General features: G+C 43.2%; 1 protein-coding gene and 1 pseudogene across 1 annotated transcript; one reads left to right on the forward strand and one right to left on the reverse strand.

Moving 5' to 3' along the window:
- The first annotated feature begins 1,078 nt into the window (after positions 1 to 1,078).
- On the forward strand, positions 1,079 to 1,180 carry LOC137752760 (U2 spliceosomal RNA; annotated as a pseudogene).
- Positions 1,181 to 7,132: 5,952 nt separating this feature from the next.
- Positions 7,133 to 18,983, reverse strand: PDCD7 (programmed cell death 7). Its single transcript, XM_068536647.1, has 5 exons — positions 18,074 to 18,983; positions 15,949 to 16,087; positions 11,029 to 11,265; positions 10,669 to 10,756; positions 7,133 to 8,963 (listed from the first exon to the last, which is right to left on the reverse strand). Exons 1-5 carry the CDS (start codon positions 18,944 to 18,946, stop codon positions 8,840 to 8,842), a joined length of 1,461 nt encoding a protein of 486 aa, XP_068392748.1. The 5' UTR covers positions 18,947 to 18,983; the 3' UTR covers positions 7,133 to 8,839.
- Between the last annotated feature and the right edge of the window lie 1,207 nt (positions 18,984 to 20,190).

A 20,190-nucleotide genomic window follows, 5' to 3' on the forward strand; every position in this document is an offset into this window, starting at 1 on the left:
CCACGTTCATGGCTTGTAAGACTCAATATTGTAAATACATCAATTCTCCCTGAATTGATTTATAGATCCCACGTATCAAAATTCCACCACATTTTTGGGTGTAAAATGGCAAACTAATTCTAAAATTTAAATAAAATGCAAAGGGCCAAGAAAAGCCAAGACAATCGTGAAGAAGAAGCAACACAGTTGAAGATTTATACTATCAGATGTCAAGACTTAGTTTAAAGTGAAAGCAATTAGTACAGTGTGGTATTGACATGAGAGCTTACAAAGAGACAAACAGAACAGAAAAAAAATGTCCAGAAACAGATCCGCACATATATGGATCCTTGATTTATGACAAAACTGGCCCTGCAAAGCAGTAGGAAAATGAAGGTCTTTTTAATAAATGGCTCTGGACCAACTGGATATTCACCTAGAAAAAAAAAATCTTGACCTCTACCTCATATCATAAACAAAGGTCAATTTCAGATAGACTGTAGATCTAAATGTGAAAGGTAAAAAAAGCTTGAAGATAAAATAGGAGAATATATTTATGGCCTTAGAAAAGGCAAACATTTCGTAAAAGGTTACAAAAAAGACTAACCATAAAGGAAATACTGATAAATTGAGTTACATTAAAGTTAAGAACTTCCATTCATCACCATACCATTAAGTGAAAAAGCAAATCACAGAGGGGGAAAAGATATTTGTAGCACACATATCTGACAAAGGACTCATATCCAATATATGCAAAAAACTTCTACAAATCAATAAGAAAAAGATCCCAAAATAGGCAAGAGATTTTAACAGGCACTTCACAAAAGAGAATATCCAAATAGCCAATAAACATATAAGTTGTTTAACCTCATTAGTCATCAGGGAACTGCAAAATGAAACAATGAGATAACACTACACACACACACACACACACACACACACACACACACGAAGAGTTAAGTTTTAAAAGCCTAACAATATCAAGTGTTGATGAGGTTGTGGAATATCTGGAACTCTCATGCACTGTTGGTGAGAAAGTCAATTATTATTAGTCAACAATATCTACTAAAGCTGAAACCTAAGCATTAAAAATTCACACATAGCTTCTGAGCCTTTTGGCTAAGATCAAGTGTAGTATCTGTTAGTTTAATTATATTCACAACAGCCAGGGATTTGCTTTTTTATGTATTTTAGACCACATTAAATATTGTTGCCTTAAAAAACAAAGCAAAACTCATTCACATAATTCAATTTCATGACTGCCTATAATATACACTTAAATCTAGACTCCTGACCATAGTCTGGCATTTTGCAAATAACCAGGGCTTAGCAGGGAGCCCACACCAGGGGGTGGCTCCCTGGCTCAATACAATGTCATCCCTACCAGGATGGTGCAAAGCCCTGCTGTTCGGGGTCACTGGGGTCATCACCACACCCACAGAAGAGCATCATGTGAGGAGGTAGAGTTGATAATCTGAGTGCAGAGAGGTCAAATGAGGCCAGATGGGCAAATCCTTTAATTCCCTCATTTCTACTGTCTGCCCTCTTTTGTCAGTGTCTTACTGTATGTAAGACTCAAAAGGCTTCTCCACCCCATGTTGGGAGATAGTCTCCCATCATATTGGCATTGAGTCTTTATGCTACAGGATCAGACAGCTTTCAGTGTGATCAGTAAGTTATCTGCCCCATCAACCTGTTCCTACAGGGGACCTTAGAGTGTAGGGAGTTGTAGGGGATACACGAAAGTTAGGAAGTTTTGGCATTCTCAGATTTATTGTTCACATTTTCAGCTATCATTAGAATTTTTAGCTATGGGGAAGGACCACAGTTGTGCTGAGTCCCAAGTGTGAACTGCCTGTCCCATGAGCAAGTATAGGGCCACCCTCCTGCTTCCTTCCCTCTGCCCCAGCATCTGCATCCTAACAGATATTCTCTACTCAGCATTATACTTGCTTCTAGAGTAATTTAAGAGTTTGAGGATTCTGGAAACACCTCTTAATAGCAGCAAGGGCTACAGTGCAAGACATGATCTAGTTAGAACATATTCTAAGATGACGGTCACATGTGCATCTGCTAAATACAAAATAAGAGGTACAGATCATTAAGTGATGATATTCTTCAGAGGGAGGAGAATATTCTAGTCCTTATGGGGGTTGGGGAAACTTCAGGAAAAATGGGACTTGATCTGGACCCTGGAGGGTGGGAGAACAGCCTGTGAGCAGGGAAAAGGCTGGGTGGAGAGCATAACTCCAGGGAGAGAACAGCTTAAGCCAGGGAGCAGAGGCAGGGCAGAGTGAGGGGGAGACAAGCTGCTTGACTCAAGTATATCCTTTGTGCTGAGAAGCTGTCTGCAGTAAGATGGAAGGGGTAGATCGGGGTGGAGCTGGGGAGGGTGCTGAACTTCAGGCTGAGTGCTAACGCCATTCAGTAGGCAGAGAAGGCCCTGAAGGGGTCTGAAGGGATGGGGTGAGGGTAGGAAAATGGGGATATTAGGAAAGCCAGTCTATGCATGCTTCAACAAACTGCATAATCCAGGACCTTTCCATCAGCAGTCCATGGGTCTGTGCCCATGTGGCCGCATCTGAGCCTGGGGCAAGGGGCTGGGTAGGTGGGGATTGTAGTAATTGGTCTACATGGAGTCCCCACAATGACACTAGTATTATTTTTTAAAGGTGTCCACTATCCTCTCAAAACGACTTCATCCTTGCCCATAGCATCAATAATCTAATACTCACACATTAAATTCTCCAGTTCTCTTCTAAGATCAAACTCACAACACAACTGCCCTTCAGGCATGTCCTCCAAGGTGTCTCAAGGGTGCCTCAAACTCAACATACCCAAAGTGAACTCTGATCTTCCCCTCCCCCAAACTGCTCCTCCTCCTCCAGTATTCCTTGTCTCAAGGAACGTCTAAGGGGCACACAAGCTTGGGACTCATCCCCGATACTTTCTTCTCCTTCACTGCCACCCATCTCAAATCCCTGCCAGGTTTTCTCTCCTAAATCTCTGGAATCTAGCCATTTCATGCTACCTCCACTGCTACCGTGGAAATCCAAGCCCCCATTACCTCTCACTCGGACAACTGATGTCCATGTATCCTCTCATGCCTTACGATTCTGTTCCACACACTGGGATGAAAATGATCATTTCAAAACAGCAAACTAAGCCATTTCCACTGTTTAAAAGCCTCCAGTGGTTCCCACCTACTCTCAGAGTAAAAGCAAACTCCTGACAAGGGATTCTAAAGCCTTACAGTGTCTGGCCCCTTCTCCTTCACTTGCTGTCTTACTCTAGCCATGATGGCCTTCAACTTGCCTTGGTCTCTTGGCCCCCCAGAGGGCCTTTGTGTATGCTGCTCTGGATACTTGCTATGCTCCTCTTTGTCTCTTCCCACTAGTTAATTCTTCAGAGCTCTGCTGAAACAGCATTTCCTCAAAGCTTTCCCTGACCCCCGAACTTGAATCAATCCAACTAGTACAGTGGTTTTCAAGATTTTTTTCTACTGTACCCCATAGGATGAAATATATTTGACTTTGTGACCTAGCATATACATACATAAACTGAATGATAATTCTTACCCTTACTATATGATATATAGATATTTTGTATTATTTCACCTAAAAGCATTACAGAACTCTGTTTGAGGGAAAAAAAGGGTGGGGGGCCTAAATCAATCTAATGGAACCGTAGCTCTCCTTCAAAGCACTTGGCACATTTTTTATGATTGTTGGATTAATATCTATCTCCCTCAAAACCTGCATTAGGGAGTATTTGGTATTTTGCTCACCATTAGAGCCCTTGTACTTATTAGCAAATTATCTGAGCCTCAACAGGCACTTAAAAAAATTTGAACAGTGAAAAATATAAATTTGTGACTACGTACTTTTTCTTTGTAGTGCTTATTACAATTATAACTGACTTTAATTATCTGTATAATCATTAAGCTTCTCTATTCTAGACTAACTGCAGGAGGGCAGGAATCCTGTCTGTTTGCCCCCTTTTTATGTCTCCAGCATTTAACATTGTACCTGGAAAATGGTAAATAGAAATCATTTCCCAAGAACACCGTTCAAATCCTGGTAACCACATTCCGGCAAGAATGAGTTAATGAAGTTGGAAAATGTCTACTGCTCTGCATAGTTATCCACTCTAACACCAATTGCCTCAAAGACTTCAATCTTGGCTTCAGAGACTATGAAAAACCCAGTTTATTCCAAAAGGCAAAGGGAAACAAATTCTTCATGGATAGCCAGGTGTGGCAAGTCGGGATCTACTGATTGGTGCACTCAAAAGTAAAAAGTTAATTATGCAGGACCAGCTTATTTGTTATAAGCAATTTTTAAAAAAAATTTAGCTGGAAATACTTGGAAATGTAATCACTAGTCCCTAAATTCTACCACAGCTACTACTTCACAGCATTCACATTCCTTCTATATATATTATTCTTATTTGAATGGAACAAGACATACTTTGTACTTACCTTGTAATTCCCAGGATAGCTTCTCTGTGGACAAAACTTGTAGAAGTGAATTGCTACAACAGATGGTATAATCTCAGCTAAGCTTCTTGATACATCCTTGCACGAAAGTCACGTGGACATAGGAACATGAATGGTTTTAGAGTGATTAAGTTGGTTGGCTGTAGCAAATTCTTTGACGTCATAAACTCAGGCACTCCCGCTGAACACTCTTAGTATTTAATATACAACTAATCTCTTTCATTTTCCAATCTTCCCTGTATTTACCTAATTTCTTAAAAATAAACGCTTTTGTTAGTTTCTCACAAATCCAGGGTCTCCTGGAAATTTGTCAAGATAAACAAATTTCTTGCATATACTAGATGATGAATCAACACATTTCTAGTTAGTCTTTGAAAGAGTTTAATTCTCTATTTTCATTAATTTATGTTCAATACATAGAGAATATAGGTATAGGTCAGGGATAGGAAATGTGCAAGATAAACTTGGAACAGAATACTGGGATTGAGTGGGAACTCAGGAGTGGAGTTAAAAGAGGCTCCCACTGGCCAAAGGTGAGGCAATCAATAAAAAAAGATAATAACAATGGATTGAAAGACAAATACATTTAGATCTGAGTTCATAATGATACTTAAAAAAAACATTCACTGGTAACTTTCGGAGGATGCTATGAAACTACCTCATTATTTTGAAAACTAGTAAATAAAATCATGTATTTATTTTTTTGCCTTTCTACACAAATTGTACCCCAGGGTAACCAAATAGTTGATGAGGGGATGTTTCTCCTTTTAGTATATTCCAGCTGATAATTAAAGAAAGCAGGGCATAATTAAACTATCACTATTTTGCAAATCCAAATGAGTGACTCTAGGTCTTGAATGTCAATGGCTGCTAAGATCACAAAATAAGACAACCAATTAGTCCTCCTAAATGGAGTACACACCAGGTCTATGAAATACTCTTGCCAGAAAATCCTGATCTTAATGTCATCAAACCTTTAGATCAGCGTGGTCCAATAGAAACATGTGAACCACATGTGTAATTGTACATGTCAAGTCAAACTCAATTTCAGGTCAAACTCAATTTCAAGTCCCCAATAACCATACATGGCTACCATATTAGACAGTACAGCTCTGTCTAATAATTATATTATAGGAATAGAGGCACATGTAATCACAAGGATGCAGTTAGCCAAATCCAGACTGGGAACTCTTTAGGAAAAAAATGATCTGATTTCTTCAAGTAATAAACTGCAAGGGAGTGAAAGTGCAACAGTACATAGGAGGAAGGAGAGAGAGACCTACGGGTTATCAGAAACTTAAGAGACACATCGGGCTTCCCTGGTGGCACAGTGGTTAAGAATCTGCCTGCCAATGCAGGGGACACGGGTTCGAGCCCCGGTCTGGGAAGATCCCACATGCCACGGAGCAACTAAGCCCGTGAGCCACAACTACTGAGCCTGAGCGTCTGGAGCTTGTGCTCCGCAATGGGAGAGGCCGCGACAGTGAGAGGCCCGCGCACCACGATGAAGAGTGGCCCCCACTCGCCGCAACTGGAGAAAGCCCTCGCACAGAAACGAAGACCCAATAGAGCCATAAATAAATAAATAAATAAATAAATAAATAAATAAATAAAAAGAAAGGAATTCCTTAAAAAAAAAAAAAAAAAAGAGACACATCAACCAACAACAATGCATAGATTGCATCCAGATCTTGATTTGGAACAAAGTGTAAAACACACATTTATGAGATAATTTAAACATTGACTATTTGATGATACTAAGGAGTTATTCATTTCTTTAGGTGCAATAATAGCAGTGGTTAAATTTTTAAAATGTCTTAGAGCTACATAAACAATTATGAAGTAATATGGCATCTGAGATTTGCCTCAAAATAATCCAGTGTGATTGGTAGGGGTACAGATAAAACAAGATTGGTCAAGAGTTGACCATTATTTGAAGCCAGATGATGAAAAAAATTATACCATTCTCTTTACCTTTTAATATTTGAAATTTTCCACACTTAAAAAGACCGTGGGATAAGATTACAATGATACTGTCCATACTCTCAGAAGTACAATTCATTAAAGACACTACTATAAGTCTTTCTTGGGACATCCCTGGTGGTCCAGTGGGTAAGACTCCAAGCTCACAATGCAGGGGGCCCAGGTTCGATCCCTGATCAGGGAACTAGATCCCGCATGCATGCCACGACTAAGAGTTTGCATGCCACAACTAAGAAGCCCGCATGCGGCAACTAAAAAGATCCCACACACCCCAATGAAGATCCTGCGTGTCTCAAATAAGACCCAGAGCAGCCAAAATAAATAAATATATTTAAAAAGTCTTTCTTTCTGAACCTATAAAGCAGGGGTTCCCAACCCCACCCCCGCCCCCAGGCTGCACAGCAGGAGGTGAGCAGCCAGCGAGCGAGTGAGCAAAGCTTCATCTGCCGCTCCCCATAGCTCGCATTACAGCCTGAACCATCCCCACCCCCCGCTCCCCTCCCCAACACTGGTCCCTAGAAAAACTGTCTTCCACGAAACCAGTCCCTGGTGCCAAAAAGGTTGGGGGCCGCTGCCATAAAGTACCAGTGGCTGCTGCCACCACCACTACACAGGGCAATAAACTAGGAAAAACTTAACAAAAGACCAAACAAATAATAAAAATAATGCTCACTTTATTAAAACTTTGCAGAAGCTGAATGAGAGGAAAGAGGGAATGGTTTTTTCCACCTGAGGTTAAATGCTTTCTCTTCCTTGGGTTCTGCTGCCTGAGTTTTCCTGAGTCCCTGCTCCACACTCCCTAACCCCATCAATGCAGGTATCTTAGTGGCAAGGCTGTCTGGACACCAAACATACATTGTACAATTCATCTTTTATTTCTACTCTTCCTGCATCTCGTCAGAAAATGGTGGAGATTTATAACAAAAGGGCACACAGGCCTACGGGGTTATGTGAGGCTAATCACATCAGATTCTGAGGTTTATGAGCTTAGAAACACTTTAGAGGAGTGCTGGCCCTCATACCCTGTTAACTCTGTAATGCATAATATATAAACTTAACAGTGCAACTGAAACAACAAAAAAGGGACAAATGTGTTAGCATCTTGTACCCAAGAGCTTCCAAGTACATGAAATCACTTCCAAAGTTGAGATGTCCTTTCCTGCTTATCCAGAGTTGGATACCGCATAAAAAGTTTGGTGCTTGAGATGCACCTTCCGGTAGCAAATGCCTAGTTAATAAATTTGAACTTTGCAGTAAATGTCTTTCATCAATGTGAAAGAGTGTGTAGTGATTTGGGAGGCAACAAATTGGGGGCAAAGGCTCAAACTAAAAAATAAAAATGGTATTTAGTTAGCTTTTTGGAAATATAAATAACACAATAAATGACAAAAAGGAAAACAAAATAAAACAAAAAACCTGACATGTTATATGACTGATCATCTCCAGGCACAACAGCATTTATTAATGAGTATAAAAAAATAAATTTTATTATTTTTATCTGCTTTTCCCCCAGCTTAAACTACATGTATATTTTTGGAAGCTTGAGTTCCTAACAAAATTCCACAATTTCCACTATACCGGCTCCCACAATGTGACTGAGTGAAGGTAATCAAGGTCCCACTCCCATAAGGAAATTAATTTTTATCCTTGTGGATTCTGAACAACCAGACCTCTAGGAACTTAAAAAGCACGTGCTTTCATTAGGATCCTTCTAACATGGAGAAAATGCAGCCATCATCCATTAAAACACAATCCAGTTTGGGTACAGGTACTCTTCAGGCTTTCCAAGTTCTTCACTTGACTACCAGACAAGGCCACCAGCTTTTCTGGCAGCCCAGCCTCTCCAGCTGCACCAAAAGTGGGATTCACAAAACTGAAGATAAAGCATTTCTGACCTTTCTTCCTGGAAGTTAGGAGGCTCTCTGGGTAAGAAAGGTAAGGAGGTTTTGCATCAAGCTTGCCTTAACAAGGAGTACTGGTGGAGGGACTGCTAAATCTACCCAGTGCACACCTGTGTTGAGGGTATGAGTGTATAGCATATACTTATCCATCACCACACAAGAAAGATAAGAGTAAGCTTATAAATCACTCTGGACCAAGCCCCTCAAAACAGAGGCGAATTTCATGAACCAAGGCCACTGCCTGTCGTAAAAACCTCAGTTCACCTAGGTCCTTTCCTGAAGAACCATATTAATCTCCTGATTCAAGAGGCACCTTGGCCAGGACAGAGGACGGAAGGAAAATGTAACTTCTGGGTAGGTCAATGCCACATGGAGTTTAGAGGTTGTGGTTTAGACTACAGTACAAGAAGATGGCAGCGTCACTAATACTTAGAGCTGGAAAGAGCCTTGGCTGGACGACACTCCTGGAGCATCTTTACTAATGCAGCTTAATGGCGGTTGCCCAGATGTCGTTGCTGGGGAGCGGGGGAAGAACCCATCCTTGGGGAACGGAGTTGCCTTTGGGATGATCAGATGGCACCAGGTACTGATCCCAATCATGCCTTAATGAGAACATTACAGAACAACTGTTTATTTTTGTTTCATTCCAAGCACTATGTTAGCAACTAAATATTCTATTTCAGGACTTCGCTTTCAAATGACCGATATGAGTCCATTAAAGAACTTGATTTCTAGAAATTATGCAAAAGACTATTTCTTAAATGTATATATATATAAGTGGGAAAAAACTCCAAAGAACTTACATTTTATGGATAACCAAATAATTAATATACAGTCGATCCTCATTATTTGCAGATTCTGTATTTGCAAATTTGGCTATTCACTAAAATTTATTTGTAACCTGCAAATCATTACTCATGGTGCTTCCATGGTTACTTGCCAACACGCACAGAGCAGTGAAAAATCTGAGTCACCAAAAGGCATGTTCCCAACTGTGGTAGAACAAGGTGACACTCTGCCTTCTTGTTTTCAGCTCCCCTACTGTAAACAAGTACCCTTTTTGTAGTCTGTTTAGTACCACATTCTTCAAATTTTTGTGCTTTCTATTGGCATTTTGCTGTTTAAAATGGCTCCCGAGTACAGTGCTGGAGTGCTATAGCTAGCATTAGAAGGCTGTGATATGCCTTATGGAGAACACATGTATGTTAGATAAGCTACCTTCAGGCATGAGTTATAGTGCCATTAGCTATGAGTTCAATGTTGATGAATCAACAGTATGTATTAAATAAGGTGTCTTTAAAAAGAAAAACAAGGTTAGGTATTGATCAGTTGATGAAAATGTTGTGGCCAAAGGCTCACAGGAGCTTAGCTCTGTATTTCCTTCAGGAGCAGCAGTTCAGTATTCTCTAATTCAGCATTTGCAGTCTTATAGAATATAGCTGCTGTAAATAGTGAGAACCCACTGTAATATATTTAAAGGCTAAAACTTGTATATTAACCAGAAATACACTTTTCCCAGAACAGCGCTAAAGAGTACTGTTGGACCATGGAAGGATCCTCAGAGAGCACTTAGTTCAGTGGTTTTTCAAATCAGGCTTTGAAGACACTTAGGCCCCAAGTAGATGCTTTGGGGAGTCCAGAAATAACAAAGTGCTTCCAGTCAATAACACATTTAAACTGCCTGTGGAACCCATTCATTCATTCTGTTATACAAACTGATTTTTCAAAAGATTACATTTGGGAGGGTACTACTGTTCACATTTGAAGGCCACAGTCTAGTCCATCATTTTCACCTTGTAGGTGAGGAAAGTGAGACTCAGAGCTGAAAACTTTACCCAGCTCATTAGTAACTGCAGATTAAGGTGAGACTCCTTGTTCCTAGCTCTCTTGGCTTTGACCTGTAAGAACTCACAAGTCAGTGTGGGTCTTTGTTAACAGTCTCCACAGATGAGTATACAGGGAGGGTTTCTTTTCCTTGGTCTGTTTAGCAGCAGAAGAGAATTAGGAAAAGGAAGTCAATGCTTTAAGTGAACGTGACAGCTATAGCATGGGATAATACAGAGGGCAAGTCACAACCTGAGTTTCAGTGTCTTCACCTGTTAAAATAGGGACATCTACTTCTCAAGAATTGATGAGGACTAAACAAGACGTATGTGGCATGCTTCAAACATGGAAACATTCTATAAACTCATACGGAACTAAAAAAAAAAAAAAAAAGATATAGTAATAGCCCTCAACAACATAAGCACTTTGTCAACTGCTTCTTGCTACCTAAGGGAAGGAAAACATGGAGAATGACCCTCTGACCTTATCTGGATGAGCGCTGGCAGGGAGTGCTCAGCTTGGAGGTAATACTGCCGGAAAGGCTGCAAGAGGTGAGCAAGTGGGAACTCATCTGAAAAAGAAAAGGCACAATACCATGTCATCATGCTTCATATGTACAGCATATTTCTCAAGGCAAAGTGACTTAGTCTATGATTATACAATATGATCAAATGTGTTTCATCTTTATCCTTGATTTCCAGGATATAGTTTTAGAATTCAAATCCTAAAGGATCCTTCCAATTTGTCGCCTACCACCTCTTAGCTTAGGTGGAGATCATCCATGAGGAAAAGAGCTGTCAATCTAGTATTTTTCTTTTCTTCACTGGTTACAGAGGAACTTACCTGGATCCCCAAATAACTTGGACTCAATTTCACGCTTCTGTAGTAAAAATTTCTCTTTTTCTTTCCTCTGTTTCTTCTCTAATTCTCTTTTCCTCTCTTCCTCTTGTTCTCCTTCCAACATAACTCTGAGGGCTCTCTCTTCAGCTTCATATAATTCAGAGCGTTTTTTAATGAGTTTTCTCAGTCGCTGAAGGTGATGCTCAAAGGTCTCATCTGCTGAGGCTGGAGGACAGACCCCTGGGCAAAGAGATGCAAATGACATTTTAGATACAACTTTTTCTTATCCCCAAATCCATGTTCTAATGAGCAGACTCAAAGTCCTACTTACAGTATGAATTTGGTTAGAGTTTACAAATTCCAACCAGCCTTCAAGGCTCAATTCGATCTTTTTGAGTCTTCAATTAATTTCATCCTAACCTGACTTTCACTAACTCCTCTTTCTGTATCACACTACTTAACCTTTGATTTTGTTTATTTCTTAATGGTTTTGATCCTTCAGTTGGAGAATTCCTCTACTAAAGGGAGGAATTGTCTTTTACTTCTTCACCGTGAAATTCCTACAGCACAGACTCCTAGACCCAACTAATAAACAATTTTTCCTCTGACTGAGTCTGAACTTCTGAGAGCGCACACTTGGACACTGAGGAAGAAATACACTTAACCAACCACAATAACCTCACAGTCTGCTGCTGAGGGCAGGGTGACCAAATGTTTCATTTGTCCAGTTTTAGCACTGAAAACTCAGTGTCCTGGGACACATGTGATGGTTGGTCACCCTGATTTGGAGGTCTGACTCTTTTTTCCCTCAACCACGGCAGCTAAGTAGTTGCAGAATTCACTCTCCTATCTTCATCTCCAAGGCTAACATTCCTTCAGATCATTTTGTCATGATTTCTTGTCTTGAACAAGTTTTCATCTACTCATTCCCACCTATGGAAACTCTACAACTCAAATCCATCTTCTACTAAGTTGCCAATTATTTTCCAAACACACACAAAATTCTTATGCACTGAGAAATTTAAGCTGTCACTTTGTTGTTTCATAATAATTTCACGGTTTTATTTCATTTCTTTACCTAGACCAAGGACTGGCAAACCTTTTCCATAAGTGGCCAGACAGTGAATATTTTAGGCTTGTGGGTCATACAATCTCTGCTGCAAGTACTAAAATCTCTCAGTACAGAAAAAATACACAGACACGCCATCAGCCCCAAAGTGCCTCCAGACCCCTGAGAAGGTGTGGCCTGCTCCCATCTCGGTGTGCTGGCCTGCACCACCCGCGCTCATCCCCCTCAGCCTTTCATGGATCCCTCCTGACCACCGCGACACACTCCCTCTGAAACGGCACCCCCACCAATCCTCCTCCAGACCCCCTGAGACGACATGATCTAGGTTCCCTCTACCTCTACCATTACTTCTCCAGTTCCTGCAGCTCCTAGATACCAATGCCTTCTCCGTTATTCCCCTTTAGCCACCCACACCTCAGGGCCTCGCGCAGTCTTTGGACCTTGGCATGATCAGAAAAAAGTTTCCACCTCTGAAGTCTTAAACCCAATTATTCTCTTCTCTGACTTTCTACCCGAAACTCTGTCAGCTTCACTAAAACCTCCAATCTAATATGTAAGATTTCACCAAAACGTGTGGTTGCCCATTAAGCAAAACCCCAATAGACCTGTGCTCTGTGCTCACCTGCCAAATGCAGACTCATTTGATTATGTGGCCTAGTGCCAGTGTATAGTTACATCAGCTCAGCCCATAATGGCACCTCCCTACAGCCATACTCCCATGCGTCTCTTGTTGGCTCTCACTCATTCCTCACAACAATTATTTCAAACATTCACTTCCCTCCTAAAGCCTTACTTCTCTACTCTTAGCAAACCACCTAGCATTTTCCCTAGAGAAAAGAGGCCATCAGGCAGGAAATCCCTTAACTTTTTGCCGCTGACTTTACTCATCTGCATTACTACCCATCCTTGCCCTCTTCATTTTCATTTCAGTGGAAAATGGGTCCTTCTCCACTTAGTTAATTCCTCCATCTGGGATCTGAATCTCCCTACTTCCTGCAGGACCTCAAGCCATTAACTATCCCTCCTGCTTCTCTTCACAGGCAAACTTTTAATAAGCTGGACTCACTGTCTGCTTTTCTTATCTCCTATTCCCTCTTTGATCTAGTCTAGTCTGGCTTCTACCCATACCACTCCACTGAAATGCACCCAGCACCAGTCACTAATAATCTGTTGGGTACTAATTCCCATGGATGTTTATTAATCTTTATATTACTTGATAATAATAATAATAAACACTTACACAGCATTTACTACATGCCAGGACTGTTTTAAACACTTTATGCATGTCTACTAATTTAATCATTGCAACACCCCGTGGATCGGTACCATCACTATTCCCTTCTTACAGGTGAGGAAAAACCAAGGCACAGAGAAGTTTAAGTAACCTGCCCAATATTATGCAATCTCTCTGAGCATTTGCCACTTTCCAGAAAAATTAAGGGGTCTACACTTTCCTCCTATCTCTGACCTCTCTTGATATCTTTTGTGGCCTCCTCCTTACCCATCTTGATTTTGACATTCCCTAGGATTTTGTCTTTTTGCGCCTCATCTCACACCACACAATCTTCTCAAGGTCAGCCCTACTTACAGCTACATGCTGATAAACTCTTATCCAGGATGTACCACAGGCACCACAAACACAACAGGTCCCAAACTGAACTCATCAGCCCCAAGCCTGTTCCCCCTCTTGTTTTCCTGGTCAATTAGAATGGTATCATCACTCATTCAATAGATCAAGCTAGAACCTGAAAGTCATTTTTTTCCTTCAGCTCCCACATGCTGAGTTCCCCCAAGTTATTTACTTATATGTATACACACACACACACACACACGCACACACTCTACTCACATCTCTTAAATCAGTTTACTTTTCTCCAACTCACCATCTGACCCTTAGTTCACACTCCCATATTATCCCTGCCCAGGCAGCAATAGCCCTATCAGTCTCTCTTTTTTCCTCCCTCCTAGAAGCGCCAAACTTTTCTCTACTCTGCCAGCACTGATCTTTGTCATCTCTGCTTAAAATCTTTCAATGGTTCCACTCAGCTTTAAGCATAGGTGAGAAGTCTAGCCTAGCAAATAAGACACTTTGAGACGTGGCCCTGCTTACATAACCAGCTTCATTTTCTCAGCACAGTGAGAGAAGTTAGAAAGTTGCTCTTTTTCTTTTAAAGTATCCAACAAAACCAGTTACTAGATACTAAATCGTTTTACATTCAAGTCAGTTAACTCCACAGAGCCTGCTTATTTTAGATCTTAATTTCTCCTAAAATTTCTTCCTTCTTTCAGACCAAAGTAAGGAAGACTAATAGAAATTATGTTGTACAATAAATTCACTTGGCATAAGTTTACTGAACACTCAGCTCATGGAGGACATGAAGTAAGGGAATATGAAATAGTAGCCCTCAGGTTTTGCATTATTATAAGGAAGAGATAGAGGTAGACACAGTAGATGCAAACTCCCTCTGATTCATGAATGCTTTGTGGGGTCATCTGATTCTGAGACCTGAATCTGAATCAGCCAGTCTGGAGGCTGCAATGTAGAAGTTAATCATTTAGCTAGTGAATGAGCCTGACTGAATGCACATGTCCCAGTGACATTTTATTAAGGATCTGAGTGGCAGTTTTCAATTATATTTTAAACCACACAGGGCAAATCATTTGCTATTGTGGTACTTGCTAATTTGTGTACTCTCAAATATCCCTGGTGAATGTCAATGGCCTAAAGCCTACTAAATAAGGCAGCATGTTGTTCAAGCCAGGTGCACATGAGAAGGAGCAGTAGGTCACCTCAGCCCAGATCAGGGAAGGATGGAATTTACTGTATTTACTTTTGAAGGATAGTGAGAGCTAAAAATGGCAAAGATGGTACTGAAGGCCCTCCAGACAAACAGACTGGCAAGAGCAAAGATGCAGGCAAGCAAAATGGAAAGCACAACTGGGGAACTTCTAGAAAACCAGTGCTCCCTCTAGAGGCAAGAGGAGACCACTGAGGTTCTCTGAGTCCAAAAGTGACATGCAGGTAAGCCAGGGACACCCATGCAGTCTGCAGGGCACTCCCTGCCCCGTCCAACCATTCACACTTCTACAAATATCAATGTTTCAGGTTTGAAATGTATATGAAGGAGCATGCTAAGTTTTCAACACCTTCTGAAGCACCAAGTAAAGATAGAATAGCTTTCACCTTGGTATATGGGCAAAGTTGACCAGCCACGCCAACCTCACTCAGAAAACTGTGGCCAGGAATGCCTGGGGTGGCAATGATGAGTCAAGAGGAAGACAGTGCAGGACTTCCCTGGTGGCACACTGGTTAAGAATCCGCCTGCCAATGCAGGGGCCATGGGTTCGATCCCTGGTCCAAGAAGATCCCACATGCCTCAGAGCAACTAAGCCCGTGTGCCACAACTACTGAGCCTGCGAGCCACAACTACTGAGCCTGTGAGCCACAACTACTGAGCACACGTGCCACAATTACTGAAGCCTGTGAGCCTAGAGCCGGTGCTCTGCCACAATAGAAGCCACCGCAATGAGAAGCCCGTGCACTGCAACAAAGAGTAGCCCCGCTCACCGCAACTAGAGAAAGCCCGTGCGCAGCAACACAGCCAAAAATAAATAAATTAATTAAAAAAAAAAAGAGGAAGACAGTGCGGTGGGTTCCCACATCCTTTTCAATCTTGGCTACCAGGGATAAATATCTTCAGAGGCTTTCTACTTCAAAAGTTCTGAGGTACTGCTGATAAGCTTAGTTACCCTACTGGGTGAAAATAATGAAGTATCAAGCATTTTTCCTTCAACAGTTTTGGGGAGGAGGGGGATAGGGTAAAGAATGGAAAGAAATGCAAAGCCATGGTTACCTTTCCTTGCTGCAGCCTCTTTCCTGAGTTTCCTCAATTTCTCCAAGGCCCGAAGAATGTCCACCATTCTTTTGGTGTCTGCTTGTTTTTTCCTCACTTCAGATAGGACACCATCAGCAGCAGCTTTAAGTTCCTGCTCCTGGAGGAGAAAGAGAGCCCATGAGACCCAGTATGGAACCTTATGAGGAACAACCTTACAGCGGAGAAAATCTGCCTGGCCGTGAGATTTCAGATGATCAGACAGTCCCAAGGTTAAGAAAGACTCTACTGGATCTACATCCCAATTTCCTGGGCCATGCACAACTCCCCTCTACATTGGTCCAGCCAAGGGATTATCTTCTCTGCATCTTCCATGTGGGCTCTTGCCTTTGTTTCTTCCTCAGAATTTCTCAAAGAGTGGTTCAAGGAACATCTGCATCCAACTTACCTTGTTAAATTGGGGCTCTCTTATTAAAAATGCAGACTCCTGGATCCAAAGATTCAGACTACCAGGGAAGATAAAGAATGGGGTTGGAAAGGCCTAGGACTCTACAATGTTCTCAGTAATAACCTAAGCACGGTTTGTGCCCCGATGCTCTAAAGTCTCAAGGATCTCTTTGATATGACAGCCTTTTAAACATCTGAAGACCCAATCTTACTCTTAAGTTGGTTCACATGTAAGCTAAATAACCCTGGTTCCTCAAGTCACTACTCACAGGACTCTGTCTCCAGTACCCTCACAGTGCGTGGTAGGGAGGATCCTTTTGCCTAAAAGCTCTTTTCCCATCTGTCAAATAAGCACTAAAGTTTCACCATTACAGACACCCATGCTGTTTCACTCTTTTGTTTCTGGAACTGCACATGTTGCTTTCACTTAGCTTTGACATTTCCTACAAGACTCAGCTGAGATGTCACCATATCATCTGGGAAGCCTTCCTTGATACCTTCCCCCAGTGGATTAGATATTCCTTCTCTGGGCTTTTATAGCACCTACAGTTGAAATCCTAACACACACCATGCTATACAGACATGATCCCCCGTGGTGCTCTAAGCCCCTCAAAGACAAGCACTATGTCCTATTCACCTCTATTTCCAGCACTCAGCAGTGGGCCTGCCATAATGGGCCCTCATTAAATGTCTGGTGAACTGACTCAAATTCCCTTAGATTAAGGCATTGCCTCCAAGTACTCTCCTTTAAAGCGCTGATATATTCCTGGAGGTGTGAAGACAAAGCTTGCCATCAATATACTTTAGAGGGGAGATGGATCAGACTCCAGGGCTGTAGCAGACACAAGGAGGACACAAGCTGTACCAGCTGGTTGTGGAGAGTGGAGGGAGAGGGGAAGTCCCTAGAGGCATTCAAAAGTAATGAGAATGCCTTACCTATTTGACCGATTTCCAGTTTCACCCTGGCCCTCTACTTAAGTTAAAACTTGAGATCAGTAGGCTTTGGAATCGAGCAATCTGGGCTCAAATCAGGAGTGAAACTGCCACAAACTGGTTGTGTGACTGTTGGCAAGTTAACCTCTCTATGCCTCAATTTCCTAATCTGTAAAATTGGGATAATACTGCCTACCTCTCAGATTGTTACAAGGTCTGGCTTAGGTAAGGACCTTAGCATAGTGCCTAGTATATAGTAAGTGCTCAAAAATACCATCGTTGAACTTGGGATATTGTTGAACTTGTAAATAAAGGAATCCTGGGAAAATCATCACTAGTGCCCCATCAGCCAATTAGGGTATATGTTCCTTGAGAAAAGGCCCCAAGTTCTCTTTATTTTGTATTCTTAAAATCACCTAGAGCAGGACAAGACGCAAGGACCCAGATTCTTGTTCGTCCTGAATGTTACTAAGTGGACAGAATGCTGGAGCAGAAAACAGATCTGTCATCCCTGCAAAACCACTATGCAATCCTATACTTTGTATTTATGGGACTTTGCACCGCACCTAGAGCATCTGTGTTGTGTACTGTACACCATTAACACGCAACCAATACGGAAATATAAGGTCGGAAAGGCAAACTATCTTTTTATTTTACGGATGAGGAAAAAGAGGCTTAGCCCTGAGGAATGACAGTGCAAAGCCTCAAGCCCCATCGGGTGTCAAACACCACTATCCCTGCTCCCGTGTGCATCCGCTGCTCTTACCCGCTTCTTCTCCTCCACCTCCTGCACGCACTTGACCCTCCAGCGGTCAATCTCCTGCTCGCGCTCCGCTGCCCGCGTGGCCTCCGCCTCCCGCTCGGCCTCGCGTTCCCAGGCCCTCTCGCGAAGCCGCAGCCGGCGGCGCCGGACCCTCTCCAGCCTGCGCCGCGCCTCGCCCACATAGGCTGCCTGGGTCAGGAGCTGAAGTCGCTCGGCCAGCTCGGCGCGCAGCGGCTGTGCCTCCGCATGCAGCTGTGCCCAGGCCACGCCGTCAGCCTCGGCCTCGCGCAGCGCATGGCCCAGGTCGCGCAGCCGCCGCACCAGGCGCAGGGACCCGCGCAACCGGGCCCGCACCTCGCCCAGGCTGGGGCCGGCGGGCGCGCGCGGGGACACCGGGCAGCCGGCCCGCCGCGGGGTTCCGAACACCGCCTCTAGCCACTGCCGGTCGCGCAGGCGCTGCAGGGCCGCGTCCCCGAGCACGTCGGACGGCGGCGGTGCTTCAGGCCAGTGCGGGCTCCAGGGCGGCCCCGGGCCTGGAGGCGGCGGCCGCGGGCGCTCACCGGCGTCGTTCCCTAGGAAGGGCCGGCACTGAGGCGGCGGGGGAGGCAGCGGCGGTGGCGGCACCTGGTAGAAGGAGCCGCCGCCGCCGCCCCCGCCCCCGCGGGAGGCTTCCCCGGGGGCCCGGGGCTGCAGAGCCAGCGGGGGCTGGAGGAAGGGGGCGGAGGCCCCCGGAAAGGGGCCGGGCCGCTGGGGAAGAGGCGGTGGGAAAGACGGAGAGGGTAGCGGCGGTGGCGGACAGCCGAAGGGAGCGGGAGCCGGCGGCTGCGGGGGCGGCGGGCCCGGGCGACCCGGGGTGAAGAAGGGTGGCAGAGCCATGGCCACCACGGAGGGATTCTGAGAACTGACAGGAATCTGAGTGTTCCCAGCGAAAGTGTCTTCCGGGAGGAAGTGACGTATACCGCGCGCGACAAAAGTGTGACGCACCCGACCCAGGGAGCCCGGCGCATGAATGGGCGTTCATTCAACCCTTCAATTCATAAATACTGTCCTTACTGAGCATTCTAGGTGCGGAGCTAGCCCCTTTGCAGTGCGACTAACAGATACAGTTCCTCTCCTCGTAGAACTACCTATCTAGTAAAGAAAACACATTAATCAAGTAATCCTGCAATCAAATGCAAAAGGGCAGCGGCGAATGTAAGTACTACCAAAGAGGAAAAAAGGGCAAGAAGAGCTTATAGGAAAATTAAATTTAAAGAGGTTGGGGAAGGTTGTCCTAAGGATTTGAGACTCCATCTGAGGTCTGAAGGGTAATTATGAGTTAAATAGTAGAAATAGAAGAGAAAGAAGAGAGGGACGCACAGTCCAAATGGGAACAGCATTTACAAAAGCCCCCTAGTAGACTATAGGAGTAGGTCTGGTGCGGGAACTGAAAGAATGCCGGTGTGGATGGAGCACAGAAAGCCTGAAGGGAGCCTGGTGATCCTGGGAGGTGGACAAAATCGTAGCGTCCAGGATCTCATATCTTAAGAACAGTGGGAAACCACTGGAGGGTTTTAAGCAGGAGGGACAGGGAAGGCCATTCACTCCACATGATTAGATTTTTAAAATTAAACTCTGAGATAATTGTAGCTTCATATAAAGTTGTAATAAATAGTACCGCAAAATCCTGCGTACTTGTTACTCAGTTTCTCTTGCAAAACTGTATTACAATATCACAACCGGGATGTTGACATTGATGGTCAAGATGCAGAACATTTCCATACTTCCAGGATGCCTCATCCACTTCCCTTCCTTAACCTCTGGCAACCACTAATTCTCCATTTCTATAACTGTTGTCCTTTCTAGAACGTTATATAAATGGAATCATACAGTACATAACCTTTTGAGATTTACTCTTCTCACTCAGCCTAATCCTCTAGAGATACATCCAGGTTCTTGCATCAGTGTTCCTTTTTATTGCAATAAAGGTGTGCAATAAAAATGTGTGGATAAAACGAAACCACACTTTGTGTAATCATTCACCTGCTGAAGGATATTTGGGTTGTTTCCATTTGGGGGCTATCATGAATAAAGCTACTATAAACATTTGTATACAGGTATTTATATGAACACAAACCATC

Source organism: Eschrichtius robustus, chromosome 1 (assembly GCF_028021215.1).
Source record: "Eschrichtius robustus isolate mEscRob2 chromosome 1, mEscRob2.pri, whole genome shotgun sequence".
Taxonomy (NCBI): domain Eukaryota; kingdom Metazoa; phylum Chordata; class Mammalia; order Artiodactyla; family Eschrichtiidae; genus Eschrichtius; species Eschrichtius robustus.